General features: G+C 40.2%; 2 protein-coding genes across 4 annotated transcripts in view; one reads left to right on the plus strand and one right to left on the minus strand.

Moving 5' to 3' along the window:
- The window catches only part of LOC134653521 (potassium voltage-gated channel protein eag), a 30,236-nt gene extending 14,351 nt beyond the window's left edge, over window positions 1–15,885 (minus strand). For 2 of the 3 annotated variants that reach the window (XM_063508895.1, XM_063508893.1), the window contains exons 1-4: window positions 15,716–15,885; window positions 5,092–5,224; window positions 4,387–4,487; window positions 3,593–3,725 (exon numbers count right to left, since the gene is read on the minus strand). In XM_063508895.1, the coding sequence (XP_063364965.1) occupies window positions 3,593–3,725; window positions 4,387–4,487; window positions 5,092–5,170 (313 nt within the window). In that variant the 5' untranslated portion in view covers window positions 5,171–5,224; window positions 15,716–15,885. The remainder of the gene's footprint in view (window positions 1–3,592; window positions 3,726–4,386; window positions 4,488–5,091; window positions 5,225–15,715) is intronic. The other variant, XM_063508894.1, reaches the window with a different exon arrangement.
- The window catches only part of LOC134653594 (large ribosomal subunit protein uL14m), a 313,686-nt gene that overhangs the window by 108,295 nt on the left and 183,324 nt on the right, over window positions 1–22,067 (plus strand). The window lies entirely within an intron of this gene.

Consider the following 22,067-nt stretch of genomic DNA (forward strand, 5'->3'; position numbering starts at 1 on the left):
TTGCTCGGAAAACATTTAAAAACTCATAAATGCGCGTTTTCCCAGAGATAAAACCTAGCTAGATCGATTTTTCGCCCCCAAAAACCCCCATATAGCAAATTTCATCGAAATCGTTAGAGCCGTTCCCGAGATCCCCGAAATATATATACCTACATATATATTTAACGTCTATCTCTTATATTTTATACTACCTATGTATTTAACTGAATTCTGTTTGACGTAAATAAATGTATTTTCTTTCTTTCTTTCTTTCTACATATAAATAAATAAATATACAAGAATTGCTCGTTTAAAGGTATTAGATATGTTAAAATATCATTTCGTTCAAGGTATTGTTGGAAAAGATTTGATAAGTATTCAAGCGTCGTTGACTCTTCGCAGCCTGGTGAACGTCCTCACAACACGAGAGCTGCAGCCAATTTACATTTACAATATGGAAATCCATAGAGCTACGGAAACGGGCAGTTTAAGCCGAAAACAGCCGCTATGTGCTTAATGTGAGCTCGGCGAGCCGGAAGCCTCACTGCCCAAACATATCCATCTCACTAACTTACAATTGTTATTGAATAATGCACCTTATTTTCATGCAATAGGGTACACTGTCCAGGTATACCTAAACATATCCATTACGAGTACATTCAAAAATGCGTTCAATAATACACCTTATTTTCATGCAGTAAGATGTAGGTGCAGGTTTGGAGTAGGTAATTAAATTTAGTTACGGTGCGCTGCTGTCCGTACCGCATGTCCTAACGTTGTAGTGACGTGACACGTAAAAGACAACACGTGCACACTAGGGTGCCTCTTATTTCTAAGCAATTTTTCTTTTTCTTTTCTGTTATCACCAATTTTTAGTATCGTCAACGTCAACGAAGGGTAGTGTTCTCGCCCCGATGCTATTTAACATATACACCAATGATCAACCAGCCCAGCAGGAAACCCAGCGATTCGCATACGCAGATGACCTGGCACTCGCGGCTCAAAGTGACCGCTTCGAGGGTACAGAAAAGTCACTGTCAGCGGCTCTAAAGGGCCTAACGAGGTACTATGAGATGAACTGCCTGAAAGCAAACCCCCTAAAAACTCAGTCGTGCGTATTCCACCTACGAAACCGGGAAGCAAATAGGCAGCTTAATGTTGCCTGGAACGGAGTCGCTATCGAACACTGCCCATGCCCAAAGTACCTCGGAATAACGCTAGACAGAACGCTGTCCTTTAAGAGCCACTGTGTAAAAACACGTCAGAAGGTTAGTTCGCGAAACTGTCTGCTGCGGAAACTCACTTCAACCCACTGGGGCGCGTCTGCGCACACCCTTCGCACTACTGGTCTGGCTCTTTGCTATACAGCTGGCGAATACGCGTGCCCGGTGTGGCACCGCTCCACCCACGCAGGACAAGTTACCTCGGCGCTTAATGACACCTGCCGCATAATCACCGGATGCCTTAAACCGACTCCGCTTAATAAGCTATACCCTCTGGCAGGAATTGCGCCCCCGGAAACCCGCAGAGAAGTGGCGTGTAGCGTCGAAAAAATGAAGCAGGAACAAGACCCAAGGCATCCTCTCCACGGCCACAAGGTACCACCGTCTCGTCTGAAGAGCCGTAGGAGCTTTATGCGGTGTACTGCAGCCATCCGGATTCCGCCGTCCCAGAATCGACTAGCCCAATGGGAAAGTACCCGCGCCCCCCCTGACGACTACGTTCGCCCCGCTGAAACGCTTCCCGCTGGGCATAGGCAGCCGTGGCCGATCTGGAAAGCCTTGAACAGATTTCGCTCCCGGGTCGGCCGCAGCAAAGAGAACATGCTGAAGTGGGGCGCTCTAAGCGGCTCAGATACCCAATGCCCATGTGGGACGGCCCCACAAACGATGGAGCACATGATATCCTGTCCAGCGTGCCCGCATGCCTGCTCTGAGCAGGACCTCCGTGATGCGACAGACAGGGCGATAAGTGTCGCTACCTTCTGGTCCCGCACAGTCTGAAACCATCGACACGAGAAGAAGAAGAAGAAGTATCGTCAACATAATTTTAGGGCAGCTAAGAAAGGTTCGCGTCGGTGAGAGGCCGGATCTCTTGAGTTCGGGAATGCTTGAAGTTGGGAAGATTACAATACTTGTATGCTGAACTTTCCTAATAAAGCTTCCTAAAGACCGATCCTTTATTACCGTTGATCAGACCATCAATTGTGGTTGCTGCAACTGGCTCCTAGTCCCTTTCTCTTAGCACGATAGTTACCTACCAAATATTAACACATTCAGTACCAGCAGCGACTCGCTGGGAGAGTTACCTGTTCGTAGGCGCTTTTCGCTACATACCGTTTTTCCCGTGTTATCGGCTACGCACGTAGCGTGTAGCTCGCGGTGGCACTGAATGTGTTAAGGGATTTTCCTAAATACGTTTAAACCTAACTTGGCTCAAAACACCAACAAAAAAAAAACAAATAACACAATTAGCCGGCCCCGCGAAAAATAAAAACTTCACGAAATAACAACCACCCTACAACAGTAATAAAATAAAATGCGAAACGGAGCGGACAAATTTAATCAGACTGCAGCCCCGGGCGCGGGGCGCGGCCCGGGCAGGGACCGTTTATTTATTAACACACACTGCATAAACAACAGCCTGGGCTGATTGGGTCCAGGAACCGTTAACTGGCCTTCGTACATCTTTTTGCAGCAAGATAAAGTTTGTAAAACCTCGAAGTTTCTCGAAGAATAAGAATTCCGTTGAATAAATGACATATGTACTGTAGAATTGTAAATTTAAGCGTATATGTCCTAGAATCCTAGATGGTCGATGTAGTCGGACTTCGGAGTCGTAAAGTACTTAAGTAACTGCGTGGAATTTGGCCAAAAGTTCAATAAAGCTTAATCCTCTGTGGCATTGAAGGAGAACTTTGCTGCGACGTAACTATTTGCAGCACGTTTATGTTATGCACAGTAGGTAGATAAAAATTGTTACGCATCCGCTCAGCGAAGACAATATCTATCTCTACGGCTTCTGCGCACTGAAATTTGTTAGTTCTCCAAATCCTGATTGTATCCTAAAGAAGAACTTAATCTCAATAAGTTGCGTAGCAATCTCTAAGTAGTTTTGACTAAACTAAAGCGACTGCCATCTGACCTTGCAACCCAGAGATAAACCGGAATACTTGTAGGCAGACAAACTTGTTGATTTTCACGGAAGTTATGTACGTCAGTGTACTTATGTACGATGTGAAAATCAGTGCTACGGACTACGGTTCGAACTTGCGACCATCGGTTTAAAAGTCGTCTAGCCCGGTATTTTTCCGCGGCTCACTTGGGGAGCCTGGGGTCCGTTCGGCAAGCTAGAAATGCCACAAGCCTTAGTTTTAACGAAAGTGACGGCCGTGTTCTTCTTCTTGTTAGGGTCTATATAAGGCTCCACAGCCTATATATCACTGCGACCATCCCTGATCTATTGTGATCGCCACCTACTACAACTCTCGATCCAAATCTGCAACTTCAAACAGCTGCAGGACCTTATTGATCTCGAGAGACTTTAACTCCGCCGGGCTCAGTATGTGTCTGCCGTGTTACTAGAGCATATATAAAACTGTAAAACAACTCACGGTTCTTCTTATAGAGCAGTATCTCGAACTGGTCCGCCAGGTGGTGGTCGAGCGAGCGGTCCACACGCTCCACCGCCTCCTTCTCTGTCAGTTCGCCGTACATCCACGCGCAGCGGCATGACTTCTGCATCACCTGTATGGACAGATTGGTAGATCATGTTTCATGAGGTACAGCCAAAAGGGATGCACCACCTATAACGCATAACTTGACACTCGGAAAACTTGTAGGTACAATTCTTCAGAACATCCTCGATTTAAAGTTCAAAAAGGTGTGTTATGAAGTAAAACAGAACTAAGTAGAACAGAATGTTCAGAACTTGAACTAAAAGAGTATGCTTGAAAGTAAGGTTTGCAGGGGAAGGAGTACTCACATGCATTTTTTCGTTAGCATGATGTTGTACTACATCTTTGTCTTTTGAACTTTGTGACAGGTTTAATACAGTGTGGAGTTTAGTACTGATCAATAGAAAGCCAATAATAGAGGACGTTAAAAGTTACTGAATGTGACCCCCATTTATTTATTTATTTAATACCACAAGAACGGTTACAGTATACCAATTACACTTGCTAGTACCATAGGTACTTACTACCACTTACTACACTTAATACTACCATCTACTTTCCACCGTGTATTATTTGTATTATTTAATGTAATAATTGCGTTATCACCATGTATGTCAAGGGAAAGTGAATGGATTAATTATGAGAAATCATATGTACCAGCCGTAAAAGTGCATGGCGACTTTATCAATGAATTCATTCATAATTTCTCCATGCACAGCAGCTCACAGTACCTCGGCGCGGTTGTAGCCGCTCATCTTGCAGAAGGTCTCGTTGCAGTACACAATGGGGTAGTCCACTATCTGAGCGTTGGCCAGCAGGAAGCTGCTGTCTGCTGCAACATAAATAGTTTGTGAACGACCATTCATAATGCTGTAGGTGTCCAAGACGGAAATTCTTGGTAAATTGAGATTTGTAATTTAAAAAGTACCTACCTACTATTATATAAATAGGTACTTCATTTTATGCGAGAACGACTTGTACAGTCACGCTCCGTGATTGTTACGCCAATTAGGGTTCTAGCGCAATTGGACATTTCATAGCGTAAGTATTATGGATCAACCAATTTAGCTAGGACCCTAAATGGCGTATCAATCCCGTGTGGTGACTGTACCTAACAGGAAATAAAGAAGTATAATTATAATATATTTATATTTACACTTCAATGTGTAATTCGTCAATGAAGACTATACTAACGATGCAAAGGCGTCGGAAGCTCCGAAGTAGAACTCGTATTGACAGAAGCTGATGTTCTGATGAATCAAAACAGCCATACTACAAAGTAGGTAGATTTATCGGTTATGACGACTGCTTTAGGGACGCTGCGATGATTAAGTAGTGATAGAGGTTAGGTCCCCAAACAAGGTCTTAGGATATGTGGGACACTTAAGCCCTAGGCGCGCCTCAAGAAGAATAGTGTGTAGTATGTGTATACTGACGCTGGCTGGAGGAGCGGCGGATGATGTTCTCGAGGAAGGTGTTCTGCGGGGCCACGAGCCCCCGGCGCCCGCCCGGCATGCCGCGGCTGCGCCCGCGCGCTCACATGCCCCGCGCAAGCGCCCCCACGCCTCTCTGCAACAAACATTACATTTGAGGAGTGTCTTTTCAAAAGGGTTTATTTTTTTCTTAGCGGTACTTCTAGAGAGAACCTTGCTCAAGAAAACTTAAAGTCCAATTTAGAAATAGATTCCCAGAAAAAATAAACCCTTTTGAAAAGACACTCCTCATTTAAAGTATACTTTTTTTTTTCAATAATTTTACTAAAGAAAAATTTGCACCCGGTACAACACGCGGAGGTCTTTTAGATTAAAATATTTTAATATTTAGATATAGGTATTTAAGTTATTTTTGTATGATTTTTTATATACCATTAACCTTTTGTATAATAAATAAATTTTTCTTAAAGTATACTTGTGTTAAACAAACTAATATTATTGGAGAAACCTAATACCTAACGACCGATTCATCCAAGAATTGATTTAGCTAGCGCGAGCTATACGAGCGCAACCGAGAAAAACCGTATGCAGCTAAAATCGCCTACGAAAAGAGAACCCGCCTGGCGGGTCGCTGGCAGTGAACGTGTTAAATATTGCTCACGCTGATTGATGCGAGCGAAATGCAGTTGGGAGTCGTGTCAAGGTCGTATCATTGCAAGTTCAACATTTTTACAAATTGTTAAGGCAGAATCGGCCTCCTTACTCATATTATGACTCCTGCGTCTACAACTAGGGTGTTTTTTTTTTCAACCCTTAACCATATTTTGAGACTTGAATTTATAGATTATTTTTTTTTTTTGGGGGGAAAATCCATCATGGACGACTGGGAAGGGAGGCCCAGACAGTGTCGGACTCTTACCGACTAAAAACCTTAACCCGCAGTTTTTAAGCAGCTCTCTTGGATTTACAAATTTTTCCGTTGTTCAAAAGGAGGAGGGAGGTTTGGGGGGAAGTGTGAGAAGGGAAGCTTAACTACCCGCTAGATCCTTGCCTCAGCCAGTGCTGCAAGGCCGATAGATTATATTGAGCAACTTTGGGTCCACTCTTGAAATTGCAAACAAAACAAATACCTACCGTTTCATACATTTTGAATAACTGAGGTGAAGGTTTAGATAATTGTAGATGTTTTTTCTATGGTAAACCATTCACCTCGTCATTCGCCTAAGGACGGGTGTTTTTAGACAATGAGTGATGGCATTCTCCCATAAAGATGGATAGCCTTGTAAACTAACAGAAACAAAGTTTAGTCGTTAAAGTCGTCGAGTGTCCCGGCGGGGCTAAGGATAGGGCGTTAGCCCTGCAAAATGAAGAGAGTTAACGTAGATATTTATAATAATAAATAAATAATATATATATAAATAATTAATTTAAATATCAAAATATTAAAGTAAACACTCAGTCAGTGTAATGAGGGTGCATCTAAAATATAAAAATTAAATACTAAAACCAATCTAACCCAAAATACATGACATCCAAAAAGTGCCCCCGTGGCATTGTGCCAAAAATGCTGGCAGCTTAAAATTATCTCGGTGGATGCCTGATGCCAGCCCTCCGATCACTTTTAATACGAATATTTTTTTAAATATAAGATTAGATATTTTCTTATCCTCAGACACAGAAGTGTACTTACCTATTGATTGATCAATTTGGAGGAGGTCAATTAGGTAATAAGGCAATTTTGAAACACGGATTGACGCTAGCGAATATTTGGATTTATAAAAATAATAAACCAGCCCTAGTAGCACGGTCGCATTTTTATCGTTTATCACCATGCCTGTCACGTTCTAACAAGTATGTAAGTGCGAAAGTGACGGGCATAGTGATAGTCAATAAAAATGGAACCGTGCTGAGCCCGCAAGTCTATTTACAAATCACAACCTTCCTAGCTTTATTAGTCTCGTTTGCCACTGCTCGCTAAACTGCACTGCTCCGCTATAAAAAGTTCTTTTAATTGTTCAAAATTAATTGCGATTAGTTACATTTCGTCTATTTTATTTTTAGGAATGTAGGTAACTTAGTTTCAAATAGTGACGAAAACAATGCGATCCGCAAAGGATTTATCAACGCATGGCCGCGTGTTGCCTTGACAAGGAACATACCATTACACGTGTTAAAGAATACATATAAAATCGAATTTCTGGCAAGTTTCTCTATTAGTAACTAGTACCTAATGTAGTACAGTCAGCATCAAAAGCTTCTCTGTATGTCTCTGTAAGTTTGTAGAACAATTAGATAAATTATATCAAATAGTTACTTTCGAACGCGAACTCTCGCTCATTGGATTATTGTTTCATCCGTTACTATGGATGCTGACCTGAACTATTATATAGAAGAAACATCGAATGCGACGTTTGAAAAACTTTACCCCACTACATTTTTTTAAAGAAGCTCCTCCTTTTTATAGTTGGTTAGAAATGTGGCCTCTAATCTATTGAAGCCTCGTCCATCAAAATCAATTACCTACAAAGTTTTGACGCTATGCTGGAACGCAGAACACAAACACCCACCCACATACAAAAGTATAGACTGCTAAAGTTACAGTACCTACAGCAAGGTTTAGTCATATGTAATATCAAAGAGAATAGAGTGTATACATTACATTTTTACTTTTCGTTTGGCGTTTGTCAATGGCTTGGCTATAGCCCCCTGGCCCGAAGGCTACGAAAAAAATGCTCTGAACGACATTGCTCGACGCTGCCAACGTCGACCGCCATCCACACAGCCCCAAAACGCCTAACAGCAGTAACAGCCATTTAAAACACAGTTTGAATGTGGAATTTTGCGAGAATACGGTAAACAATTGAACGAATTGTCCAGTGACTGAGACGAAGTTACGGATATTTAATGACACATGGGTACACACCATTGAAAAAGAAATGTAAGGTGATCGGCGCCGCCAGCGTTACCAACCAATTTCCTCATAGCTAAGACCAAGACATTACAGCTTTCTCGCAATACATTTTTGGAGCCAAATGAAATAGTAACGAGTGCATCGAATTACGCTCGCCTACAGGCGCCGGAACCCTGAATAATTAAGGATCGCCGAGCTTAACGCTCCGTTACGTTGTTGGCTAAAAGCCGTTGCTTTTTATTTCCCTGCAGCATGACCTTAGCGCCGTAGGACGTAAGTGGGAGGGGCTGCACGCTTAACCATATTAACTGAGAAAGACGTCACAGAAGCGTAGCTTTCTTGTTTGAAATTCTTAGTCTTCTTCAGATAAACCATTACCTCGGGACTTGGGTGGAGTGGAAATGTCAAAACGTTTGTAACATAATAGTACATTACGATACAAGTGCGAAAAGTACGAAATTCGCAACGAGTGGCAATAAATTGAAACACGACCGAAAGGAATTGACACGAGTTGCGAATTACCTTTTCGCACGTGTACCTATTGTACAACGTTTTACAGTACATATGGCCCTTTAAATTTTTGACATAGGCACGTATTGCCCTTAATCCCGCCCTAGGGCGGTAAAGTAGCAAAGTGGCCCGATCCCGTGCCAGACGGCCAGGGCAGCTGGCCCTGCCAGAATCGGAGCTATTGGAACCTCCGGCCAGCCGGTCGAGAGAGCCGTCGACTGTCGCTACTGAGCAGCTAAGCCTTACACTATTTTTCCTAAACTGCGATTTTGGACTACTTACCCTTTTAGTTTTACCTTATGAATAGCGCAATCGACCAAGTGTCACCAATAAAAATTTAGAACCTGGTCAAATAGAGACACAGTATTTATAATTTAACTTTCTACTGATAAATTGTAGCGATTAAGTGTAAACCGATTAACTTTAACTAGCCCGACAATTAAATGGTTCTTGTTCACTATCGGGTTGTTTGTTTTAACTCCTTCGGTAAACCTTAGTTCCAAAATTTAGTATTACAGTACCTACTCTAATTAGTTATTTACGGTACAAGGGCGGAAAAGAGGAAATTCTAAACGAGTGGCGATAAATTAAAACACGACCGAAGGGAGTGTTTTAAATCGACACGAGTTGCGAATTCCCTATTCGCACGTGTATCGTACAACGTTTTACAGTACATACCTATAGCACTTTAAACTTTCGACATATGCACGGAAAGTTGCTATTTCCCGCACTAGTTCGGGAAAATAGCACCATATGTACTGTAAAAGTTATTTGGTTATGTTCTTTATCAAACACAAACTGAGAAAAACGCAAACGCTGTCGTGACGTGACGTCACTGTATGCAAAGAAGCAACATTAGCCAAAGGCTCTGCACGCAAGCACCCTCCACGCTGAGTGCACTACTGGATAAGATAGCCGCCCACTCTTGCACCGAGTGCATCGCGCCGCGATGTGCGATCTCCAATAGTCCATCTTTATGGCGAACGGATATATAAACTTGTTTGATATTTTTATATTAATTAAAGGAATAATCCCATCCTCAAGCATATATCGAAAGCTTTCGCGCCTTCGTCTGTTCGTTTGCCTCCAATAGGTATCATAAATATACCTTAAGAAGCTACCTAAGGTAGGTACCTAAAGGTAAGGTAGGTTAGACTGAAGTTCGATTATCACATCAGATAGGCAAATTTTAGAATTGTAAATTTGTTAGCAAATGCCACTGCTTCGTAGCAATATACTAGGTATTACTTACATGAATTTTGTACTAAGGAGTGGCATTTACTGTTTGTAGTGGTATATATCATAGTGTATGATGCTGAACATACTCTCTGATTACTTATGAATATTTTATATTCATTTCGAGATTGCAGTTAAACTTGGTTGACATTATTTAACTCATCTGTCTCGGTTTCCAAATGATATACAGCCACCGTCATATAACTTGGTCCCGCTGCGAGTAATGTTAAAGCTAACAGGCCAATTTGAACGTACACTGATATCAGAATGATATCTAACTGATGTAATTTATGGTTCTCGTGCATTTCGCTCGTACTTGTTCGTACATGTATTGGCGCGAACGCGACGCACAATGACTAAATAACATGATACAAATATAATTTTGGTGTTAGCTAGTTTGCGTTCGAATTGGCTTAGGTAAATATCAATTCAAGATACACGGCCCGATTCGAAATTTAAGATACGTTAAATTAATAGGTCTAGATACCTACGATCCATATTGTATCTAGACCTAATATTATAAATAAATAAATAATAAATAAATATTATGGGACAGTCTTACACAAATCGACCTAGTCCCACGGTAAGCTCATAAGGCTTGTGTTGTGGGTACTAGACGACGATGTATATAATATATATACAGGGTGTCCCAAGAAGTAGTGATATAGTGAAGCTGGGAGGTAGAGGACCTAGAGGGCTATCTGAATCACCCCCATGTATGTTCCGCGATTTTTCGTATTTTCGGAGTTATGATTTTTTTAATTTTTCACCTATCGCCGAGTACGATGAGATTTTTATTTATGGTGACGTGAATTATTGCGGTAGATGCTTGATTTTTTTGTGTGCTAAGCTGATAGATAGGCCAATTCAGTATGGTAACATTTACTATCGTTAGATCTCTGAATGGAATTAAAAAAAAATAATGCCAAGAAAGATAAAATTACCCAGTATGTTTTATTTTTCTAAGCGCCCTTGAAGTTGTGAACATACTGGGTAATTTTATCTTTCTTGGCATTAATGTTTTTTTTAAATTCCATTCAAAGATCTAACGATAGTAAATGTTACCATACTGAATTGGCCTATCTATCAGCGTAGCACACAAAAAAAATCAAGCATCTACCGCAATAATTCACGTCACCATAAATAAAAATCTCATCGTACTCGGCGATAGGTGAAAAATTAAAAAAAATCATAACTCCGAAAATACGAAAAATCGCGGAACATACATGGGGGTGATTCAGATAGCCCTCTAGGTCCTCTACCTCCCAGCTTCAGTATATCACTACTTCTTGGGACACCCTGTATACATATAAGTACTTAAATACATAGAAAACATCCATAACTATGGACCAAATATTTGCGATTAACACACAAATAAATGCCCTTACCGGGATTCGAACCCGGGACCTCTAGCTTCGTAACCAGGGTCACTACCGACTAGGCTACGGAGGCCGTTAATATTGGACGTATCTTAACTTAAAGTTCGAATTGGGCCGAAACATTTTAAAAATCGTTTCTACCAACTAGTGAACTTTGCCAAGCAATATTATAATGTGCTACGTCGTAGCTCGTAGCAAGTCGTAGAATTACTATTAGCATAGTGAAACAATACCTAATAGTTTATTTCTCTATGCTACTGTGAATCCAAATCGACCTTTCTTACTAAAATATTCCGTTTAATATTTGTTGTTATTCCAAGAAATAAGGTAAAGGGCCCCAAGTTCGTGTTAGTACGTTATTTCGTTAGTTTTGTTTCTGGCGCAAATAATAAGGAATTCAAGTATTTTTTATTTAAATTATACATATGGAAAAAATCTGTATTATTTAATCTCTTCAATAAAATAATAACCAATATTTTAGTGATTAAACTGAGAGTAATATGACGGTCGAAACCTTGGAGGATACAACTAAACGGAGTAGCCATTAACAGGCTTTCCCCTCTGTCGAAAATAGGCGGCCAACGGTCATACACAATGTATGGACTGACGTTTATCTGACATGGCTATTTTTACGTTACGCATACATTTGACGTTCCCCTCCCCCGCAAAAATCGGCAGACTGTTTTGTACAGAAAATTACAGACATGGCGTCTCCGTTTGATTATATCCTCCAAGGTCGAAACTGTCAGACGGCCGCGAACAGCTGTGTTGTATGCGTGCACTTTTTTTAGGCGTAAGGTGCGCGCTCTCACTTGTTAAGCTTATAGGAAGGAAAAGCTAAACCCATTCGAATAAAAGTTTTTGGGAGTGTTTCTGTGGGTTCCTTAGTAATTGATTTGATAAGAAAAAATATTGAATATATGCATAGAAATACCTTAAAATTGCAATAAATCGACTCACGAAATAGCGGTCATTTTATTTTCCGTGTGCCTCCTATTTCGTGCCACTAACGAATCAAGGATTTTATAGATACATTTTGGGTGCTTGTTTTTAAATAGAACAACGAAGATAATTAAAAAAATAAATTAGAAAACAATTAATGTATTTCATGAACTTTCGTATGAGCGAAATCCGGTATATGTTTTTTTCACTAGAATTCTCATAAAACGAGTTTGAATGTGACCCGAGTTTAAATTTTTAAGGTATATTCCACATATATTCTCATATTAACTACTAGCACAATTTTATTTATAATTCAATTTATTTGATTTATTTTTGTGTATGTTTATATTTTAACGTATAAGATAGTTAATTTTTTTTTGTAAATTTTTTATTTTTTATTTTTATTTTTTATTTTTTTTATTTATATAGTTCGGCTTTTAATCAAGTATTAAAGTACCCATATGGTTTACGAAGTCTTAATTCAACCATTAAAGACGACGAGTAGGTACCTACAAAAAACTTTAAACTAGCTCTCAATTTATCATTTTTTTAAATATTATTATAAATTTGACCTTACAATTACTCCTAGTAGGTAAGACCGTTAAATATTTAAAATGATTATCAGCAAATTATCACCAATTACTCTAAGAAAACTTTATTCCGAAACAGGGGACACGAATTCACGAACTTAGGAGCTGAGCTAAATTTGTATCACGAAATGGGAGCCAAATAAGAGGTTCACGAAAATATTCATATAAAAAAAAGTTTCAACTAAAACCCTATAGTTTATACATTAAATTATTAACAATGAACTAATATAACTTACTCAAAAGCTTTCAAGGTATTGATATGCTTAGTAATATTTAAAAAAATTGCTTAGTAATATACAAACTCTCAAGAGCCTTAACCTGCCGAAACAGGGGCCCTTTACCTTATTCTTATGTAAATTGTTTGCAGTTCAAGTATGTACCTTAATAATAAAAACAAATTGATAACGACTACACAGGGGCGCATCACGAATTGGATTTAAACAGCTGGTGACATCGTTAACTTTGTGACAGTTGTGACTTGTGACACGAACAGAGTACGTCACGATCATGAAATTTATAACTATTACGACTGCAATTAAGATTTTATCAAAAGATAGGACTTGTGAATGCAACTAACTATTTTGTAACCGAGCGGAATTCAAACTTTAAAAATCTGTTGTTCATTTTGTTATTGTTATATATGTTACTCCTATCTAACCGCGTAGTGAAAGTGTGGAACAGTTTGCCCGAGTCACTGATCCTCAATAAACTCTTTTAAAAAGAAACTCGATGAACACTTAAGAAGAGGACAAAACACAAGTGGTCATTGACGTGCACGTATCAGCTGTAAGCTGCCTGCGCATTCACATATAATAATAATATATTGTTATCAGTATGTTAATTAGAATCAGCCTTCATACACTCAATTAACATTTTCGTATGTCGGGGGTTACTAAAATCGTGAGGGTCCGGGGTTTACCTATTAATTATGATGATCGCGTGTCATATCAGCAAAAACCCGTTTTAAAATGGAAAAAAGGTGAATGATAAATGTGGCCAGGATCCTAAATAAACACGGGAAAAAAGGGTTAAAGACTCGAATATAATCTGAATAATCTCCTTTCATATAGGTATTTGTAATCAACGGTAGGTACATATATGGTACACCTCTATAAATCAAAAATTGCTGGTTCTCACTAAAATATTCCACTAAATCTGAGTTTCTTTGTAATATTATTATGAAGAAATGTTTTCATGGATAAAGTGTACATAAACATTGATGAAATGATGACTTTCAAGGTGAAAATTATTACCGTTTGACTATAGGTATATAGCCTATAGAAGTCGGTAGCGATTGACATTAAACACGCAACCGAATACCCGACTGGTTGACTCGTTTCAGTAACCTTACAGACGAAGCCACCCACTGCTACCTTCGGGAAAATATGTACCTACCCACAATAGGTTAGGTACCTATCTAATAGTCAAGCATATTGAAAGACATCTCAAAACTTCGAAATAAATGAAAAGTGTAAAATTCACTGTGTCGGGCAAGCTGTGGGCTATTGCATGGCAAGTGATCCAGAGTCTCGGGTTCGAGTCTCGCCAGAGATAGTAATTTTTTCCACTTTTCACTTACTTCAGAGCTATGTGGCCATCGTTCGCAGACGTTTCTGCTTAACCAAATAAAAATTAGTTCATTCAGAAATATTTTAAAAGCTGCAGTATCGACATTCCCTACGGATGTGGTGAAAAAGTGGGGCGCGTCTCGCGTTCATTAAAATGCACGTATTAACGTAAATGGACGCGACAACATCGAATTTAAACTTTTAAGTTAATTTACTTTAAGCAAAAACAATTTTTTTTAAAGAAAAACAAAGGTGATTAAAAGATGCATTACATTTTCGATTAAAATAAGTACTCGTTTTTAGTTTAGCAGGGCAGCATTTTGCTTCGCCGTAATCGGATTAAAGTGCAAGTAGGTATACCGTAGATAGCGGTGTTTGCGATACCTTGCTTCAATTTGTTGCACGAAACCGAAGCCAAGGTTCACCGCCGTCACCGCCACCGCAGAAGCTTGGCCTCGGCAAAGCGGAACTTAATGATGTTTTGGTACTTTTTCCTATCATGCATTTTTTTTACTTTTCATAATGTTTGAACACGAAGGTTTAGAGGAACAAACACGAATGAAAAATTTTGCGAACTTTCCTGTTAACTCAACAGTTCTCTAAGACTGAAAGGCCTTCAGTCTGTTCGGAAAGAGAAGAGTCTCGGAATTTATTACCTTATGGGCAACAAGAATGGGGCATGAATGACAGCGGTGTGACACCCCGCTACAACGCGATTGGTTAAATTGATGAGTTCGCACACTCGCGCGATTGGTCGCAACTAGTTGCGTTAGACTGCACGATTGGCTCGAATTCGTGAGTAACACCGCTGAACTAGTCACATTTTTAGTGCCCGTAAGGCCCGTCCTGAGATATACGTCAATGGGTTTAGCAAATGATAAATCCAAATAACAATTAATTAAGTTACACACTTCATCTTCGTGTATGCTAAGTAATGACAGGCATCCAAGGCATCTAAGGGCATCCAAGGCGTAGATAAACCTTAAGTATAGAGCAAGAGCAAGATTTAAGTCACCTAGAGTCAATGCCGGCTTCTCAGACTAATTGGATTTGAACGTGTCTTCGCCTCACGGGGATACACCGGGCCGTTAGGATACATCGGTATTGGAAAGCTTATCCTGTCTGTCTGGTACCTATACCCTATACTTATCATTAAATCGTTTGCATACACACAGGTCTGTATATTTATAGGAGTGAGAACTAATCACTACCGCAAGAGGAGTTCGAGGATTGTCAACGCATAGCCGTCATGAACTGGGGATAACTATTCCTGCCTGTCTGAGAGCTAAGCCTAAGTAGTCTAAGGCCCACTTGCACCATCCCACTAACCCGGGGTCAAGCGGTTAAACCGTTAACCCAGTGTCAAATTGTACTGGTAACCATGGTAACTCAGGGTTTAACCGGTTAACCCCTGGTTAGTGGAATGGTGCAAGTGGCTCTTAGAAGTACACAATCAGTTTACACATAGTGGTATAGAAAAATGGTAGGTACCTGTCTCCGCCGCGCGAGGATCGCCGACGCCGGGCCGTCAGGACATGGGGCAGCAATGCTTCTGCGTCTGGAATGCACCACCATCACCAGCTCAACGCACACACGGCTATACTGTTGCTGAGTTAGGGCCAGCCTTCTTCATTCTTGGCAAAGGAACTGCAACGGCAATCTTAGGCGTAAAAGAAAAAATACTACGAGCGTGAGTACTGCAGGTTCAAGAGGTTTGGTTCAAGCATAAGGCTAATCCCTAAGTCATGGCATTATAATTTAAACACAGCAAGCGCCCAGACTTGACTTCACTCTCGCTTACAGACCTGCTTACACAGAAATCCCGTGTTCTTTAGCAAATATTCACCGCAATACGAACGTTTAGCTGTTTTTCCACTGGAACTGTGCAATAATGCGAATGTAATAGTTTTGAATCCAACTATATATTAGAATCCTTTATTTTCACGATTCTCACTGGTAATATAGAAACGTTTTACGTAGCTTAGCTTTGTCTTTATTTACCGTACAGCTCTACTAGATCTCTTGTAGAAATGTAGTATTAGGTACGTAGACCGAACGTCAATCGCCAAAGACACAAACGGGGCATATTCGCGCAATTGTACGTATTATACACACCTAGTATATTACCCAAGTCAAGAGTCCATTTCACTAAAGGTCCGATCTGTATTCCGAACACTGATAGACGTGAATCACTTACATATAAAGATATAAACAGTAAGTTTATATAAGAGACGGTAGCTAAGTAATCCGCTTGGAGGCGGGGTAGCTAGGATTGCATGCGGTGTTTACAGCGAGCGATCGAACCGCGGAAAGTGGAGCACCGCCGCGTTCGGGCTCTCGTGGCCACACGGTTGACCCTTGACCACAATGTCAGCCACCAAAGGATAACGACGGGATTTTTAATGCGAAGACATTTGGTGCGAAATGGTTTTTTAGGATATCCATTAGTTAGAATTATTTAGTAACCGATTGAAAGGTTGATTTTCTATTAATCACATCCTAATCTGCGTATCGTAAGAATATACACGATATAAACCAATTTGAATCGTTTGCTTTGTGGGAGCGTAGCTTTGCTACAAACGGTTTTGATAGCTTTTAACTTAGATTTACTTTGCACATATCCAATGGAAAAGCCTTAAAAGGTTCTTAAATCCTAATTGGTGTCTAAATTCCAATTAGCACCAGAGTTAATGGGATTTGAGTAGGGTAAGCGGGTCGTAGAGTAGAGTAGGTTAAGTCGGGCCAGCCCGCGCGGCGCCGCGCGTTAGGGCAGCAACACACGGTACCTCGCCGGGCGGTGCTCGACACGCGACTGAGCGCGACCGTGCGCGGCTGCGCGCGCCGCGCGGCCTCGCGCGTGCGTGCCGCGCCATTCCGCACGTGCCGTCGAGACGTATGCACGCATCATAGAGCAACCCGTGTTATGTCAACAAAAATGTACTGAACTGCACTGTGATAATACTAAGCCTCTATCCACAAACGTAGTTTTTCTTCACTTTGTCCCTCATGTACTTGTGTACCTACACTTACCTTCGAAAGTACACTGCTACCTACTATGAAATACACGATAGTTGAATAACATCATTTAGATGTCATTCTGGTGTCAGTGTACGTTTGAGTTGGCCTGTTACTAGTTTTAACGTAACGTCCTCCCACTGGCGCCCTACGCGGCGTAGCACGTCGTAGCGCGTAGCAGCGTTTTCCCGTCTTGTGGTGAAAACGTTCCGTATTCGTCGTGCAGCGATTTTGATAGCACCAAAATAGCACAGACTGTGCATGTGTTATTTCAAGGGCCAGTCATTTTGATTATTTGTTTATAACTTTAAATGATGTTTCAATTATTTTACTTAATGTCTGTTCAAGATAAAGCTAGAGAAAACTTACCAAATATTGACCTTTAAAGGCCAGTCTAAAGATTGAGGAGCCAATCATTGGAGTGGAGTCGACATTACTAACTGTTTACCTACACCAAGTCCATCATGAGTCAAAACTTAAGGCCAGTTGCACCGAGTACACTACAGACTGATAAGTCACTCAGCGGTGAACTATGAAACTTTTCATACAAAAAGATCCGTAACAAGTACATTGATTAAAACAAAGGTACGGAGGTCGGTGTCAGCGTCTAGCATGTGTTCCGTGATAATATTATTATTTTTTGGATTATAACCGGACTTGGGTATTTGGTTTTCTTTTTACCTAGATACCTAAGGCAAAAACAAAACAGGAACGAAGTACATAATATCAAAGACACAACTGTTTACAAAATCTTTATTAGGATTACGTTACGCTTATAATTAATTAATTCATGAAGTGTCACCTGATAACGATACATTCCACGTATATTTCTGTACATTATTGGCGTTATTCCTACGTCTGCTAAGTTAATCAGTTGATGATCGTAGTTTTTCCCTGTCGTTATGCCATGGAGAGGGACAAACCACGATCATCAGCTGATTAACTTGGCAGACGTTTGTGAATAACGCTGTAAAGTTGCCGTCAATAGAACTTGCGAACTATGTAAACAATGTAACTTTGTTTTGAGACTGTTTCTCCTTGAATTTTCACACTACCCCATCAAACACAATTCACACTATACACATATACACTATTGAAACTGTCCGTTCCGTAAAATACATAAATTTATAACTGTATCTTGGATATTTAATTAAAAGTTTAAAATTGTTTCATAAGTTAGGTTATTAGGACCTGATGGAATGACGTTTTTGTTTTTTTTTTTAAATTCTACAATTGTCTATGATAGGTAGTGTTGTGACTAAAGTTTGTGATATAACCCCGCTACACACTACCCAACTCACGCTCTGCACCTACCGCCGCGGTTGTAAAATACATCAATACATCATTCTTAAGTACCAATTTGTCTTATGATCGTGATTAAACAAATTAAAAATAAGTAACTACTTGTTTTTTAATTTTGGTATTTTATTATTCGATATGGTTTAACATTAGTAAAGTAGTAAGTAAGAGTCTTGCCCATCACTAGTAAATTCATCATTCAGAGACAATTTCAATATGGCGGTTTGTTTACATAGTTCGCAAGTTCTACTGACGGCTACTTTATGTCGACAGTGTTCAGTGGTCGCGCAGCAGGCGCACGGTGCGACGCAGCAGCACGGGGCGGGGCGGGGCGGCGGGGCCGCGCGCGCCGCCGCGCCGCTTGGCCACGATCACGCGCGTGTAGTTCAGTGCGCGACCGCCCTAACCACAATAAAAAAAACCGGTCAAGTGCGAGCTCGTTTAACTGGTATTTTTTTCACGTATTCCTTCATAAGTTTTTTTTTTCTCTTTGAAAAATAAAATAAAAATGGTTTTGTAATATTCAATTCGAGCTCTTTCAAATGATATCCGATTCGACCTAGTAACTTGACTTTGAAATTTTGCACCCTCTTTATATTGGGAATTTTTCATAATTAATAAAAAGAAAATAAAAAAAATCCAATTCCAATTTGTTTGGGTTAGCATTGTTCATAAGTACCTATTCCAAATTTCAAATCTATAGCTTCAGTAGTTCTCGAGATATTTAGCAATGTGACAGACAGACAGAGTTGCACCATAAGGGTCCCTTTCGAAAAGTTCGTACGAGTATTTTTAATCCTTCCACTCAATTTGTGTAAACATATACAAATCGTAAAAAGACTGCTAACTTTTTTTAGAAATGACAGCCTGCGAAAACACGCACGATACTTGTTCTATGATTTGGTAAAAAAAGTAGCTATTTAATTGACCAGCAAAAATGAGTAGCAGAAGGTTGGTGAAATATTTGCATCGAAATAAAATGCCTCACCCTTGGATGTCCGCTGGTGACGGTGACACTCGGAGTCCGTGCCGGCGTCGGCGCCGCTGTTACAAAACAAACCCAGTTATTGACTCAACTATTTGAGTGTTGCGGTGTTATACATTTGATAGACGAAACGAAAGAGTAAAAGGACCATGGGCAACTTTGTATGGAGCCTTGCCCCAAAACCAACAGAGTTGAGAGTTAGGTCATTAGATCTGGGGGCACGGTAGTGCCCCCGCCAAGACGAGCAAAGCGAAGCGCAAGGGCACTACCTACCTTTTCTCGAAGCGCTTCGTCGTTTTTTTGAACCCTCTTAACTTGGGTTTGGATTATACCAGATAAACAAAACTCTCGGGATATGATGTCAATAGTGGACTTAGTAAGCATAAAAAATTTCAATTGCATAGCTCTTATACTTTGGATTTTATTAATGTCTAAAAAACCCCGATTTCGTCACGGACTCATTCACTCACTGTTGATCATCAAAACCTCTAGGGTACTTCCTGAAGTCCTAGGAAGCTGAAATTTGGTATGTGAGATAGTATTAGTCCACAAACAACAAAAAAATTCAAAAACTTGAAATTATTAGCCCCTAAGGGGGTGAAAAGGGGGGTGGAATTTTGTATGGGAAATCGATAACCGCGGAACCGATTTAGTTGAAATTTGGTATGTAGATAATTGTTGTTATGGGGAAGGATATAAAATAGTTTCAACCCCAAAATCACCCCGTAAGGGTGAAAAGGGGTGGAAAAAGGCGTTAGGGGAAAAAGGGGGTTGAAGTTTGTATGGGGAATCAGTAAAAAAGCAGATTGTATATAAAAGATGCCCCCCAAGTACGTATTTCAGGATTTTTAATAGTAGGTCCTTAAATCACACGCGCAACCCTTTAAATTAGGGGATGGAAGCAACTTACAAAAAGAAGTGAAATCCCACCAAAAACATTTTCATGTAAAATGTTGCCAAGACGAAACCATAATGCTCGCACTGACAAAAAGTTATCAGATATCTTGTAGAGCCAAGCTTCTAACTCTACAGGTCCTACCTTCACAGACTCTACACCTTAGTCAAAATATGTGGCTTGGCTGTTTCATTATTACAAGAACTATTTTATAATAAAAAATAATGAAATGTGAATACATATTTCACCTTACGCCCATGTGACGAAACGGCCAAGCCACATACTTTGACTAAGGTGTAGAGTCTGTGAAGGTAGGGCCTGTAGAGTTAGAAGCTTGGCTCTACAAGATATCTGATAACTTTTTGTCAGTGCGAGCATTATGGTTTCGTCTTGGCAACATTTTACATGAAAATGTTTTTGGTGGGATAGGTATTTCTCTGTACTTCATTTCGTTCTATGGGCACCAAGCGGAATTCCATTGCAGAACTGAGATATTGGTATTTTAGCCAAAATGTCGTCACCCTTATTACCTAGGCAATAGGATCCAAGTAAGTCAATTAATTGCTGCAGGGTAAATGTTCGCGCACCGCCGGGTGAGCACACTGAATGATTTGCCGCGCTCGGCGGCCGTGGACTCTATTGCCTAGGTAATAAGGGTGACGACATTTAGACTAAAATACCAGTATTTCAGTTTTGCAATGGAATTCCGCGTGGTGCCTATAGAACGAAATGAGGTACAGAGAAATATCTATCTAATGACCTAACTCTCAACTCTGTTGGTTTTGGGACAATTTTGACGCATAGCCCTTTATTTCATTGATAAAGACAGTAAAAAGACAAATAAATAACTTATGAACTAAATATATATATATGAATAATACTAAATAAAGTGGCAAATGTCATTGTGGAGAAATTGGGATAAATTACATTACAATTACAATATAGTCATTTACGATACAAGTGCGGAAAAGAGGAAATTCGAAACGAGTGGCGATAATTTAAAACACGACCAAAGGGAGTGTTTTAAATCGACATGAGTTGCGAATTACGTATTCGCACGTGTATCGTACAAACTTTTACAGTACATGACACTTTAAACTTTCGACATACGCACGGAAAGTGCTATTTCCCGCACTAGTTCGGGAAAGTAGCACCATATGTACTGTAAATTAATTATTTACATTGTATTATGAAACAGCAGAAAAATGCAACGTAAGCGTAGTGTGAGCGTGTAAATTTTAGCTATAGGCAGAAATGGTCTAAAGACTCTAAAGTAAAGAAAGTGTCAAATGCGATCTGTGGGAGCTTAATTTTTTTGTTAGAAGCGGTCTATTCTATTCATAGACAAGACATCCTCTAGACTGAGCATAGTAGCGCTACCCCCTCTGCCGCAAATATACGGTAGTTTTACTCCATCTTCGAGTCAAAGTGTCAGAATCCCGTGCCGTTTTGAACGGACCAATCACGGCACGGGACTCGCTCACCTCGTCCCCCGCACCCCAGTCTTTTTGGCAGCATCGTTTTCATGAAATAATTGCTCTAAACTCCGTCTAGAGGATTCCTAGTCTATGATTCTATTATTTCTTCCGATTCTATCATAAGTGTAAGGCCTGAGTGGACGCTCGAGTTGGGCGTGCAGCGGGGCGGGG

Source organism: Cydia amplana, chromosome 13 (genome assembly GCF_948474715.1).
Source record: "Cydia amplana chromosome 13, ilCydAmpl1.1, whole genome shotgun sequence".
Lineage (NCBI taxonomy): Eukaryota > Metazoa > Arthropoda > Insecta > Lepidoptera > Tortricidae > Cydia > Cydia amplana.